The sequence below is a fragment of the Drosophila sechellia genome, chromosome 2L (genome assembly GCF_004382195.2).
Source record: "Drosophila sechellia strain sech25 chromosome 2L, ASM438219v1, whole genome shotgun sequence".
NCBI classification, from domain to species: domain Eukaryota; kingdom Metazoa; phylum Arthropoda; class Insecta; order Diptera; family Drosophilidae; genus Drosophila; species Drosophila sechellia.
Window position 1 is genome coordinate 13,669,460 of NC_045949.1, and position 14,770 is coordinate 13,684,229.

At 43.0% G+C, this 14,770-nt stretch overlaps 1 protein-coding gene across 1 annotated transcript; it reads right to left on the bottom strand.

Annotated features, from left to right (window-relative positions):
• Positions 1-57: 57 nt before the first annotated feature.
• Positions 58-10,195, bottom strand: LOC6611237 (leucine-rich repeat-containing G-protein coupled receptor 5). The gene is made up of 14 exons (XM_032713920.1): positions 9,642-10,195; positions 8,293-8,364; positions 7,561-7,704; positions 7,073-7,216; positions 6,413-6,484; positions 6,267-6,338; positions 4,477-4,545; positions 3,228-3,365; positions 3,032-3,172; positions 2,901-2,966; positions 2,700-2,843; positions 2,270-2,637; positions 432-2,213; positions 58-374 (listed from the first exon to the last, which is right to left on the bottom strand). The coding sequence occupies exons 1-14, from the start codon at positions 10,193-10,195 to the stop codon at positions 58-60; spliced, it is 4,083 nt and encodes a 1,360-aa protein (XP_032569811.1).
• Positions 10,196-14,770: the final 4,575 nt, after the last annotated feature.

A 14,770-nucleotide genomic window follows, 5' to 3' on the forward strand; every position in this document is an offset into this window, starting at 1 on the left:
TTACAGAAAGGTCTCCCGGTTGGCCCCACCCAATCTTCGCCAGCGCCAGTCCCACCATCATAGTGGTGCGTCGTTGGGATCGGGAGGTGGCTTCGCCGGCTGCAGGACCACCGGTGGTGGGGAGGTGGCAGCGGTAGTTGGAGCTATAAGGAAGCCACTGGACGCCCCAGGAAGTGGCATGCCTAGAAAACTGGCTACTCCCGTGTTGGCCGAGTCCCCATCTTCCATGACGACAGAACTGTCGGCAGCCGAGGGTATGGTGGGCAGGAAACGCACTCCCAGGCGGGGTGGTGACGAGTCCTCTTCCTCCTGGACTGCTTCCTGGCGGACCAATCGTGGTTTCACTGCATCCAACTGGGCCTTCCCGTTGTGGGCTGTACAAAGAAAAGCTGTTTCTACTTATATGTTAAATATTTGGGTCTGGCACTTACCTATGATTGAGGGCAGGGGTGTGCTGCTGCCGGCACTTGACCGGGATAACCGGAAGGTGGAGGTGCTGGCGGTGGTTGCCGAGGCGGAGGAGTCATTGCGCGAGCTGGACAAGTTCGAGTCCTGCGACGTTTTCCGCGTGATCAACCAGGCGGAGTGTCGTCTGCGCCCATGACCGTGCGGATGAGCATGTGGCTCCAGCATCTTCAACGGCATGCTGCAGTTACCCGGTGGCACAGGTGCTGAGGATGGTGGACCATGTCGCCAGCTGGAGGATCTTGAGCTGCAGAAGTTCTCGCTGGAAATGGAACTGGCCCGATTCTGGCGCTGCTGACGCAGTTCAGCAAACTGATACTGATACGGATTTGCGGCTGCGGCAGTATAGGCTCTCTGGCGTCGCTGTTGCGGTTGACGTCGCTGTTTGCGACGCTTTCGGCTCTCCCCGCAGCAGAAGGTTCTCAATCTTTGCCACAAGCTCGGCGTCTGCTCCATTTTATGCCAGTTGGGCATTTCGCTGGGCAGCATCCGTAGACATCGACAGCCTGGCGGATGTGCCACCGCTGCAGCGGGCAAGAGTGGTGGCGGGAGCTCACCCCTCTTGGTTCTTGCCACTGCACCACGTCCACCCGGACCGCCACCTCCCACAACGCGGGATTCCTCGAAATGTTTGCACAACGTCACACAGTCCTTCTTGAACTGCTTGGTCATTATGGCGTAAAGAAAGGGATTGCAGCAGCTATTCAAGGGCAGCACAAATACCGTAAAGATCTTGGCCTGCTCCAGGGAAATCAGTTGCAGGCCAAAGATGGCAGTGATGGAGAAGAAGGCGATAGGTGACCAGCAAAGGAAGTCCGTAAAGACCAACAGAGCCATTCGCTTGGCAATTCGCGAATCATTCGTGTTCCATGCCTGGCTGCCCCTTATGGCCCAGTACATCTTCAGGTAGCAACCCATCAGAGTAAGAAAAGCGCATCCGTTGATGAACATCAGTGAGATTACATAGGTCAAACTGGCCGGTCCAGTGGTGGTCTCGAATGGCAGACACACGGCAAACTTTCTGTAGTCCGAAACACCCAGCAGAGGCATCAAAGCCATGATCAGGGCAAAAACCCATCCTACACTCATTATATATCCCGCCTGCTTCAAGGAGAGCCTCTTGTTCAGGTGAATGGCATGAGTGATGGCGTAATTGCGCTCCAAGGTGATCACAGCCAACGTGTAAACAGACAATTCTGAGCTGAGTACGGCCAGAAAACCGGACAATTGGCAGAGCACGGACATCTGCCAAGGAATGGCAAACATGCGAAATTCGCCCAACGTCGCTGCATCCACAATGGCCAGGATACCCAGGTAGATGCCCATGAAGAAGTCGGCTGCGGCCAGATTACAGACTAGAAATCGGGGCACATCCATCTTTGATCGCGAGCAGAGCAGCACAAACACCACCGTTCCATTGCCCAGAAGGGACAACAGAAAAACCACCCACACTCCGCAGCGCAGAGTCCACCAATCGAAGAGATCGGCGCAGGGCAGAAAAGGTCCTGGCATTGGCAGGCACTGCACCGAACCCGGCTGAAAGTCCTCTGTGGACATACCAGAGAATAGTCCAGTCCCAAAGCCGTATCCAGTGGCAGGACCACTCATATCATGCTCCTCGAAGTACTCTTCCATGTAGCTGGTGGCGATTTGGCCTCCCGTTTGCGTTTGCAACTGCTCCTCATTGAAGTTAATGGCCGTCTCCCAAGGATCGTGCATGGAAGCACCCAACTGCTTGCTGAGGTTATCTGGGGAGTTAGAAAAATTAATATAATATCACACTAGACAATAAGGCTTAACTTACGCATTTGTGGCCAGATATTCATCATGCTGTTGTTCCACAAAGTCATATCAAACTCCGCATCGGAGGGAAAGAGTACAGCCTCCTGGACCTGGGAGGTTTTCTTTTGGGAGGACATGGCCACCAGTGGGAGAAACGCGCAGCAGTGGTAGGCATACGAGAGTATAAGAGTTTGGATTCTGGGAAAGGTGTCAGGTGGTGGAAACTCCCTAAGTTTTGGATTGTTAAAGGTCTTTAAGTGTAGCAAAGCGCGCAGTCCCGATTCGGGCAACTCTGGAAAAATATTGTTGCCCAAGTTGAGATCCTCGAGGGCTGTGAAACCGGAGAAGGCTTCCTTGTGTATGTACGAGATCTCGTTGCCCTCCAGGTCACTGTGAATAAAACGAAGAATTCTTTATTTTCTGCATATATATTTCGGTTTAGATTAACCCACAGAAGTTGGAGCTTCGGAATGCCCTGGAAGGCATCTTGTGGCAGTGCCTTGATTCGATTGTAGGAGAGCAACAGATCGTGCAATTGTTTCAATCCATTGAAGGGCTTTCCCTGAATCTTTTCAATTTGATTGCTCGATAGATCTCTGGTTGGAAAATATTTGTATTATATACTCAAATCTGTTTATTAATGTGGAACTTACAACAGCCTTAAGTCTCTGCAGCTACTTAAATTTGGGATGCGTTTTAGGGAATTGGTTTTTAGTTCTCTGCAGATAGTATTATTACAATGTGATTACAAACTCATCATAATTTCATAAGCTTCAAAACTCACAAACTCTTCAGTCTTGGCGTTTGGCGGCATAGATTCGCTGGCACCTCCTGAATCCCGGCACGATCCAGTTTCAGTATCTCCAGCGCATGGCATGCCTCAAGTTCGGGAAACGAGCGCAAAGTTCGCACATCCGATAAAATCCTGAAAAATCGGGCGCTTTAACTTAGCTGACTCTCCCGGAAATTGAGATACTCACAGCTTCCGCAACTTGGACATCCCCCGAAACGCCCCTGCCGAAATCGTGGACAGGGGATTGGCCCTCATGTCCAGCATTTGCATGCTCCTGGGCAGTTCCGTGTCGTTTATCCAGCGCAGTCGATTGCTGGTGATGGAACTGGAGGGTCGAGGTTGAGGTTGCGAGGTCGAGAGATCGAGAGGAGGGGTGGCAGAAGTTTAATAAAAACGTTTATCCAATGCCAAGAAAAGTATCTTTCGGAATACACACTGCTGGCAAGTGGCACTCGGATGCAGCTGCATTTAAAAGTCAAGTTTTGCAAACAAGCCAACAAAGCCAAAAATAAACTGTGACAAGAGCATACTTTTGGGCGCTCATATTGTTAACGTCTTTTTGTGTTTCTTGGCCAACATTTAGGGGGAAATGAAACTTCATGGTGCTGAGAGTGCAGTTCACCTATAAAGGCGTGTATTCAATTCCCCGACACGAACACTTAAATGTTCAAAGCACTCAAATTAAGTTGCATTTGGATTGCTTTTCGTCAGAATATCTGGCAGCAGGAAAAGATCTATTTGTTTATTTAGTCTACTTTGCCGCAGCGACTTGGCTTAGCTCCCATTCTTTTTCAAATGGAGTCAACAGAACGCAGAAGCTCTTAATCCTTTTAAATTTAATTTTTTGTTTGTGCCACATTCCTTTCAACCGCACACACACATGACGGCAAAGTGGAGGGACTTGGATTTTCTGCTCGTACACTCGTACAAATTTATTTAGCCGCTTAATTCCCCAATCATGGATGCACTGGCTCTGGAGATGCAGCACAGCGTGGCTTTTATCGCAACATTTAACATGCTCATAATTATCCTGTTTACCAGAAATTGAATTTCCTTGGGGAGTTCTCGGTCCATGCCATCGCAAACGATGTCAGTATTGCATAGACAGTCTGGATGTGGCTGCTTTGCTCCTTTCGGAGTTTGAAGTCAAGGAATCGGTCGTGTGACAAAAACAAACTGCAACTTGCAGTTCACGATTCGTGGTTGGCAGGATATGGAATAGAATCGAGCCGGCTGCGACTGGATATGGCCATAAATTGGACAAGTAATGATGCGTTATGATTTTCGGTTTCCGCCTGTTTGCCGCCCCACAAAGTGGGAAATGTCGTGGCAAGTCAACAACACCAGAGTGTGGCAGTTGCAAGTGCTCCCCACCCTCTACTTTTAGCTAATATGGACCAAGCACCTGTGCTTTCTTGTTCATCTGATATACTTACAGCTCCTGCAGTTGCGACAATTTGCTGAGTCCCTCGGGCAGGCTGCTTATTAAATTATCGTCCAGCTCTCTGCAAAGGGAGAATATAGTGTATAGTTTGGAAGCTGCTTTGAAATACTATTCTTGATTTCGATTATAGAAATTGAGTTGCAAATTTTGCTCTCGCATTTATTTTCCAAAGAAATCACAGCCATTTGCATGACTTTGTTTGGGGGTCAGTTTTCCTACGTGACATCACGTAGCTCCAAGCGGTGGGTTTTCCATTTCCGACGGGGTGACTCCTGGTAGCAAATGCAAATTTATGCGTGAGCATAAAGTTTGCGAGTATTTTTCAACAAACTGCATTGATTTCAATTATTTATCATATTATTTAGGAACTTCAAAAACCTTGAACAGCATTGCTTAATAGACAAATTGGACTGATTATGCTTAAGTAAGCAAGTTATTAATGGCTAAAATTTATTGGATGGAATTGGCTTAAAAAAATCACTTAATAAGCTTTAAGTCTATAAAAACAAATTAAAGTGATGCAGTAAATGTGTAGTCGATTGAGGCCACAAAACAGCGAACAAATACTTAAAAACAAGTAAAATGTTCATTAATTTCCAGCTTTTTTATCTCTTAAATTTAATGGTGTTATTTCATTGTTATAGTTTTTTAATTGTCATGCAGAAGAGAAAAACAAAAGCTTAAATGAGTCATTTTTTTTTTTTATCAGTTTTAAATAAACTTTACAACGCGACTGTTGACCAATTTTTGTTCAACTTCTTTAACCATATGCCAAATGGTGCTGAGAACAACAGATGCTTTCGCCACCAACTTTCAATCTCATTTTCCAACACATTTTCCCCCGCAGATGACCCACTCTAACTCCACTTTCGGTGGGCGTGACTGTGTTTCCATAAATCTAGAAGCAAACGGCACTATGCACACGGAATATTTTCCTCATTCCCGGCGAATGGTTAGATTTACGCATTGCACGGGGAGAAGTTTTTCACTTTCACTTGATGCATTCCTCGCAAGGTTGGCCACGCCCCCACCTTAGTCCCGTGCGACAAAGTGAATGGGACTCTGCCAGCCACAACATAAATTTGCATATTTGTCTGTGGGTCTGTGGAATACATGTGGGTGGCTAAGGAGCCGAAGGAAGCGGTTTTCTTTTATGCGCCCACGGAAAAGCGTGCAGCGGAAAAGCCAAAAATTTGCGGTAAACAGCAGCGCAGAACGTCAACGCTGGCGACGACAATTTAAGCTGTCGGAACCCAAGCGATCCGAACTGAACCCAGCGTAGTAGGGGGGAAAATAAAGAAAAGCCAAAAGTTTTCCACGCTCTGGCTGTAAAATTGAAATTTATTCGAGCCATGGCCGCAAAACGGATAAACACCATTTCCACTTGCCACTTCTGCTCGCTTGAGGTATCATCGCGTTTTCTGTACATTTTCCTGACAGTTTTAATGGCCTAAATCTGACTGATTTCGCTGATTTAAATATGATAATTATAAATATACCCTAGCTTATGTGTCAGACTATGGTTAATAAACTAGGGTTTGGCGTTTAGCATGCTTCAAAACGCTGCTCAGATACCAAAATAAAAGTTACAGGGTATTCATTCGCTCATCTTCAGGCGTGAAGAAACCCATTTTTCTATTTGATATCAATTGCAGTTTTGTGGCTCCTCTTGGTGTCAGTGTGTTTATGTCATGTGCCTTTGGCTCATGTGTGTGTGTTTGCGTTTCCTGCATAAAGTTCTTAAAGATTTCGTAGTTATTTCGGACGCTTCTTGCTACTTACAAAACTTTTAAGGCGGTTAAATTTTTAAGAGCTCCCGCGGAGATTTTCATGATTTGATTTCGCTTCAGCAAACTGCAAAATGAGAAGAAATAAATGCTGAAACTTATGCACATGAATGTGACTACCAGGAGACTCCAATTACTTACAGCACGATCAAGTTTGGCATTCGCGGAAAGTCCTCGTCGTTTATTATTGTCAACAAATTGCTGCCCAAATTGCTGTCGATGGTTCAAGTGGAAGCAGAAGACAGAAATTATGAGCAATCGCATGGTTTTATGATGCCCTAACTTTCGTTTTTTGTGGCTCGAGTAAGTTTATAGATTAAAAATGGTAATATACTTGGGTTGAGAACGGTTACGGGGTCAATGTTCTATGAAAACATGCACATAAAATTATTATTATTGGCTGTGGTAAATTTGATAGGGGATTTAGGTGAAGTATTAAATCAATTGTATTTTGTATTGAATAATTTGCTTTATGTGTCTGAGTAATTGTTTGGTTGTAAGCCATAAATTAGTAATAATGTGAATATGGAGTTTAGACAAACCCGATTTCGTTTCCCTGCACATAAATTGTGTGACAAAATAATTAGCCTAATTGGATGGCTTAAATTAACACAAAACCTTTTACCAGAGTGCATGCCAAAACATAGAACCACATGCTATACATAATGCGCTCGTAGCAATTGGGATTAAGGAATCAAAAGGTAACACATTTGGCCAATTCACTTGGTTACTAATTTGCGTAGCATGCAGGACGTTAATTAGTTTAAAAACTCTCGAATCGAGGCAAGTCAAAGGGCTCACAGTGCTTCTAGGGTTCTGAGTCCGGCCAAGGCATTCGTGGGAATGCGATAGAAGAGATTGCCCTCCAATCGCAAGGTGCGCAGTTTCTGCAGGTGGCCCAGACAATCGCCATCCAGACTGACCAGGGCGTTGCCATTCAGCTGTCTGTGTGGGTTTTTATTCATTTTTTTTTTTTTTGTAACCATTGCAAAAATATCCAAATAAAAGGGGGAAAAACAGCAGAGAAAAGCGGAAAATATGAGAAAATAGCGTGTAATTGCTCGGCAAGTGCATGTGCGTGTGGCAGTGTGTTTGCCCCGAAAAACAAACAAATTCATCCGGCTGAGAAGTCCTCGCTGCGCTCCGACATCTCCTCACGGCGATATTCCCAACTTAATTGCAGTGCTTAAAAGCAAACATCAACGTCCCACGAACACTCACACACACACATACACAGATAGATCGCGGTCTGTGTTTATTATTTTAAACATTTTTCTTTGCATACTTACAGGCTGGTCAGCTGAGCAAGTCCTTGGAACGACTGCGGTGGCAAGGACTTGAGGCCACAGTTCTGCAGGCTCAATCGTTTCAGTTTGGCCAGGCCATAGAATGCATTGGGATCCATATTAATGATGCTATTGTCGGACAAAGTTCTGCAAATAAACCTTCCCTTGGTCAACAGATAATACGTATATAACCGCATAAAGTCAAACTAAAGTCAAGTGTCGTCGACTAAAGTGCAGGAAATTGCAAGGATAGCAAAGTCGGTAGTAATTAATCGTGGCAACTCGCTGAAATATACAGCGTAATCAAGTAATTTATATTACCAAGGGTCAGGACCCAAAACCAGGAGTGGGGCAGCTGCGGTTTGGTCAGGATTGGGTCGTATGTTGACCGCTGTGATATTTTCCTTTTTTTTTTTGTATGGAATCGCTGTGAAATTGAATAATGAGTTGCCATGCCCGGAGGTGGCAACTTTGACTGTTCAAAATGACGAAAGTTTTTATATTGTTGTCATATTTCTACACTTTCGCTGCAGTCTAGCACAGATTAAAATGGGGAAGTTTTGTGGTTTCTAAAATACACCAAGGGAGCTGGATTTTTCGTTGTTTTTACTACAGCTTAATTTGGGATGGGCAGGATAATCTGGGCCATGAATGAAATTGGTGAATTTATCATTAATTAAAGGGGCCATAAAACTGGGGAGCTACATTTTTACATCAATCCGGGCTTATACTCACAGCTCCTCCAGATTGGGTGCCATAAAAAATGAGTTCGCCTCCAATTTGGTTAAGTTGTTGTTACCCAAATCTCTGTTGGTGAAATGAATGACAGAAGGAAAACAATAAACAAATTAATAACTGTATCGCTGCCAACATTTCATCTATCAATAAGGCAAAGAGAAAACATTTGCCATTGCCATGAATTGAAAACGAGGCTTAAATGATAGCTGCGATGGGGGAAAACCTCTGTGGGCAATCAATCAAACTGAAAATGGCATAAAAACATATTGCACTAACCCAAGACCTTTGCACAGCGGAAAATGGCGTAAAAATGATGATAAACCGCCTTCAGGTATTTTGTTTTTTTTTTTTTGGGAAATGCTCCCCTTGCCAAGCGAAACTTTTGCCAAAATCCAAAGATTTCCCCGTTTAAAGTGAGCGTAGGATCTGCGATTCGATTGATTTTAATGGCTTATGACTAGTGTCCCTGAGCGATGCGTTAATTAATAAATTATTTATTTATTTATGGACCGTTCGACTTGGCCATTAATCAGTTGAAACTTTGGCTTAGCCAAAAGCGGTGCCCAACTCCTTTGAGAGAGCCCGTCGGCGGCAAGAAAACGTGACTCACATACGTGAGCAATGGCTGCGATGACGACGCGACGGTGACGATGATTGCGAAATGCTGCACAACGTGGCGTATGTGTAATTAGATTAAACCGCATGCCAAAATCGTCCGAAACCGAATCGGACCGAAGACTGCGAAATTGACTTGTAATTATGCGATTTGCGGAATTTCAGCAGCGAGAAATGGTCCAATACCCCGTGCTGAGCGGGCTTAATCGCTTAATAAGGCAAAGTTTTCGATTTATTAATCGCGTAATTAAGCAGCTATTGTGGATAGGATACACCTTATTTAATATGTATTGTTATTGGGCAAAGAAATCAAAAGTGTGCTTGAAATTGGAGTAGGTGAGCATTTGATTTTAGCCCTATTGCTCATTTCAATCAAGTTTATATGTACAATTTTTTATTGTTACTTTGCAAGTTTAGAACAGCTGTTAAATATCTTCAGTTTAAAACATAATGTTGGAACTCCCAAATTATTATTTAGATAGTGAAGTATAATTTGCATTTATGAATATAACCCTGTCGAAATTTAAATTTTCTGTGCGCATACATTTAAAAATCTCCCTTTTTCCTCAACATGAATAATTTCACTGTCTTCTGCAACATTAATATCATTATTATTATCGTTAAAATAATATTTAACTATTATGTAGCAAGGAATGAATGTTTTATGTAATTTGCATACATTTTAGGAAACAATTTAAATCTGTTGAAAGTAGTATAGTAAGTATACTCACAGGACGACCACCTCGCTGGGAAGGTTGACGGGCACGGCCAGGATCCCTATGCCTCGACAACTGAGCCGCAGGACCTCCAGGCTGCCGGTGCAGTGGCAATGCTTCTGCAGCCACCGCTCACAAACCGAATGCAGCGTCCGCTTGCCGGCGATGACGTCCGTGGAGGTGGAGGCGGTGGAGAGCTGACTGCCGTGGTACTCCTGCAAGGACTTCTCGTACAGGATCTGGGCCTCCTTCTCCGGATCGGCCGATGGCAGCATCACGTTCTCCCTGATGCCCGTGGGCGTGGCAGTGGCTGATTTCGAGGTTCTATTCACGGTAATTTGGCTAAGTTGTTGGACGGTTTGTGGATTTTGCTGCTGCTGCTGCTGCTGCAGATGTTGCAGGTGGACATATGGCTCTTGCTCCTGGCTATTTTGCATGGCCGGAGCGGGATTTTCTTTGGTTTCATCATGCCCCATTGCCGATGGCGGCAGCAGGAGCAGCTGCAGAAGCAGTTGCAGCAGCAGTGGGCAGAGCGCCAGGCGCCAGCTCCACCGGCAACGTGCTGCCATCGTCGCTGTCGCTGTCGTCGCTTTTGTTGATTGATGCTGTCAAGCATTTGTCATTTGATGACAGTTTTGTGTGCGATTCGTTTCTCGCTCATGATTCTCGGCTGCCGTTGCGGTTCCTTAAACTCAGCTCACTCACTTCTCTGCCGCAGTTCGAATTTATTTCATTCACTTTGCATTCACTTTCCGCTTCAGTTGCACTTTATTGTTTTTTTTTCTCTTATGTATGTACGTATATATTGCACGACGGCAAATGGCATTCACTGTGATTGCTGGCGTTTTATACGCTCAATGTGGCTCAAATGCAGCGAATTCTCGGGTTATCGCGGTGATTGATGCTGTCTAAGGGGATGCGATAATGAGGTGTCAGTCAGGGTTCGTAATTTATTATAATTTTTGTTATATGGGCTCTTGATGGTTTGCGGCTAATGCATTCCATTATCCCTAGCAGCACATTATGCTATTAACGATTTAATGATTATTATCTATTTATGGCAATATTAATTTAAATTGTAAGCAACATTTTATAATTAGCTAAATTTTAAAGCAAAAAGCTGGATTCGTCCAGTGCCACAAACTTTTGTCACATTACCCTCATCATGCCGGTACAAAAGAAAGTTTTTCACCCACGCTTAACCCGAATTCATAACGTACAAAATTAGCCAACGGCCCATCAAACACTTCATCCAAACAATGGACCTAAATCACTAGAGATGGCCCAAACCGGTGGACACAGGACCGAGCCTTGTTCCTGTCAGAAACAAAAGGCTAAGGGAAGAGCACACACACAAACCTGATGAATGACAAATTTGACACAGAATGTTTCCGGCCGAATCGTGGGCCACGACCCATTTTTCACCACTATGACCAAGTCATAATTAATGAGTCTGTTGACAGTTTTAGATTTGCGATGGGCTGCAAAGTGTCGACGAATCGCTTTTTTTTCGCATACTCGTATGTGCGCCAAACAACTAAATGAATCTTAACTTCACGTTCAGCGCGCCCCAAATGCCAGTATGATGAGTTCAGTGCAGGATGAGGAAGGACAAAAATATGTCCAAAAATAAAAGAGATTCCCAGCACGAGCCACCTCCGCCTCCGCCGCGAATTCGCTCACACTTTTGCCGGATGATTTATGGCATGTTTATGTTCCACTGACCTCGCAACTAGCAACCGAAAACAGCAACAACTGAGCGGATAGTTGGGCACCTCGGAAAAGTGGCCCGTGGATAAGGAAAAAAAATAAGAAAATACAGAGCTAGTACTTGGCAATGACGACTGCAAGATACCTTCCCTAATATACTTCTTTGGCCCAGGAAAGTATATATTGAATTTATACCTTTAATTAAAAAATTTTGGCAATATTATTTCAAAGAAAAAATCGATAGCCTATGTGACAAATCCAAAAATTGAATTTTAATTTAAATTTAATTAAACGTTGTTTTATATTTATAGAAAAAGAGCCTTAACTCCATATACCCACTTATAATCTTCTTGTTAAGGTATTAAATAGCACTAACCATTCCGCCAGCGATGACGACGAATGATTTCAATTGGCTCTAATCGAATCTGGGGAGTATTTTATGGCCCATTTTCATTCATGAATAATAATCGTTTCGCTTCCCTCGCCTTTACTAATTGTAAACAAACAGCGATTGTTATTTATTTACTATGAATATCGATTATAGGCACTGGATTATTTAGTATCTTTTATTCGAATTTGAAAGAGTTTGTGCAGATAGGCGACAAGGTGATGAAAATAACTATGTAAACTTTGGAAAGTGAAATAAAGTGGTTTATAAAGGAAAAATTTAATCTCTTAACTGAAGTATAAAGTATAAATTTCCCCTAGCAACACATTCTCGCGGTGAAATTTCAACCCTAGCCAATCGAAAACTTTAAGCCATCTGCAAGCGAATGGAAAATTCAAATATTTACATCCCAAGTTGGGTGTGAAGAAAATGAAAAAGGTAAAGCAAAGCAAGACAAAACAACAAAATAAAATAAGTGGAAACAAAATCAAAACCAAAAGGCAGACAAATGCAAACACACGTTTTCCGGATTGGGATTGTTTGGCTGAAAATTGGCGGACTGATTAAATTTTATTTCGAAATACTGAAGGGGGTTGGCAAACTTGTTCGTTTGCTTGTGAATGAATAACCTGCGAAAGGACCTGGTTTTCTCATGACTTAATTTACATAAATGGAAATATGGCTACTAAGCTTGATAAGTTTAACATAAATTTTCTAGGAAAGCATTGAGCTTATGTACATTTATGTATTGCTTTAAGTTTTCCGATATCTCATCTCGTCTAAATCAAGCCGCGACTTCTATGCTTTTGGACGGGTCTTAATTAACTAATTATATTGCTATTAGCCGCCTGGCTGATTAGTTGACATTGACTGGATATTGTGACAGATCAATCTCAGTGTTTATCACATAATCGTTAAAGCGGTTTATCGTATTTATCGCCGAGCCATGCAAATGGTTCGCAGTTGAACGATTGCCAAGTCAATCGATTCGGTATATTGCGGATTTAATTGTCACACGATTTTGTTGTGACTGTGACTTTAATTGATATATGGTCAGTTGGCACATAGTCACCGCGAGTGTTTTTTTCGGATTTCCACGCACTTCAATGCCAATCCGTGGACAACCCACATAACTCCGCAGAAGGCTTCAAAAATCCATGAAAATCTCATAAATTTTTGCATTCACAGCGATTAATTACAAGAACCCAGACACTGACACGCCCCAAAAAAGCGATCCGTAGCTGGACGTGTGTGAGTGTGAATGTGAGTATGTCGGTGGGAAATATGAAAAATATGAAACCCGATATGGCAAAAGTTTAATTTTCTTGCTGTGAATTGATTTTGACATGGAGTAAATTTATATTTCCCCAAAAACCGAGCGCCGGCATTCTCTCAGCCGGAGATGCAAACCTGTGCGGCATGATTGAATCAATTTCAGCTCACTTGATATGTAAAAGAAATCAATAGTCACTCGAACGTGAGTGCGTTTTTCGAATATATTGCGGCTTGTGTGTGTTTTTTTTTTAAACTACAAGTGCACCTCACCAAATACAAAACTGGATTTTCAACGCGAAATGCAACTTCAATTTGCCGCTGTTTTGTGTTGCGTTGCTGCTGTTGCATTTATGCTGTTTTTACACTGACCTTGATTCATTGTGGGATATTTTCGATTTTTTGTTGCTTTTGGCTTTTTCGCGCTCGACTTTATTAATGACAGCTGTTGCATAATTTATTTAATTTTTTGGCGCGCTCGAATCTGTTTTAAGAGAAAAATAATTAAATGTGATTTCTGTTTAAGGTGAAAATCAATTTTCTACTAAATCGCCAAAGGAGAAACACAGCTGATGAGTATGAAATTTAACTAATTAAATAGTTGAAATATATGATATAAGGTTTTTATTTATATCGCACAAACTTGAGGCAATACCAATTGATATGTTAGGAATGTTAATAATTAATCCAAATATTATTATAAACAACTAGCCCAAAGTCTGACAATAAATGCTTAAGCAAAAAGAACTGTGGATCTTCCATCAGACCTGCCAAACAAATATCAATATGAGTTCCCCAATCAAAAGAAAGGCCACCAGAAAGTTCACACCTTCACGATTTTTATATGATGGCCTTATCCCACCGATCGGGGAACTTTTGATCGCTTTGATCTCGTGGCTCTTTTGCTTTTGGCCCATTGTTGAGCAGCTCACATGTATTTTGGGTTGTTATTATTGTGCGGATTGCTGTCGAATCGATTTCGTGTATCTTTCAGATAGCCCCAGGGAGTGATGGGAACAACTCGCTGGCAGCTCTCATTATTGGCGATTATTCAACTGTTTATTTTATGGCTTTCTCATTACATTCTCCTCGGCTGTGTGCGATGCAAAGTGGCAACGTCATCGCGCTCATAATCGACCTATTAGCCAGAATGAGAGAAGGCTTCTTATTTACATTTCATGCTACTCAATTTTATTGGCAGTTTGGGTCAATTGTCTGACGACCGCAATGTGTCTGAAATCGTTTTCAGATTCTTTGTTGAAGACAACCGAAAGTAATTAATCCCCGAAATCTTGACCCTTGATTGGTTTGAAGCTTTTGTTTTCCATTCTCCACATTTCCTTCATATTTTCCGGGAAATTGCGTGCATGCAAGCAATTCGTTTTGGAAAATGGAAATGCCACTTTGTTTATTATTGCAGCTCGTATCATTTTTTGGTTCTCTTGGCTGGCAATCAATAGAGCACAATCGAGCACAAAGGCAGCTGCCAACTGGCAACTGACCTGAAAATGTGTCCAAAACTCGATTAAGTAAATCGTAGCAGCGGGGGAGCCAAACAGATCGGGCCCAACTTATTTGTGGCTATCTTTCGGAGAACGTGACACAGCTGCAACAATTGATTACGCATACGACCCGTTGAACCCTGTTAACTCTGACCGCTGCACTAGACAACAATACCCGAAAAAAATTCCTTTCTCCTCCAACATTTTCGGTGTTTTGTTTTGCTGCAGACATTTTTATAGCTCCCAAATTGGTAACACTCAAGTGGCTGGGC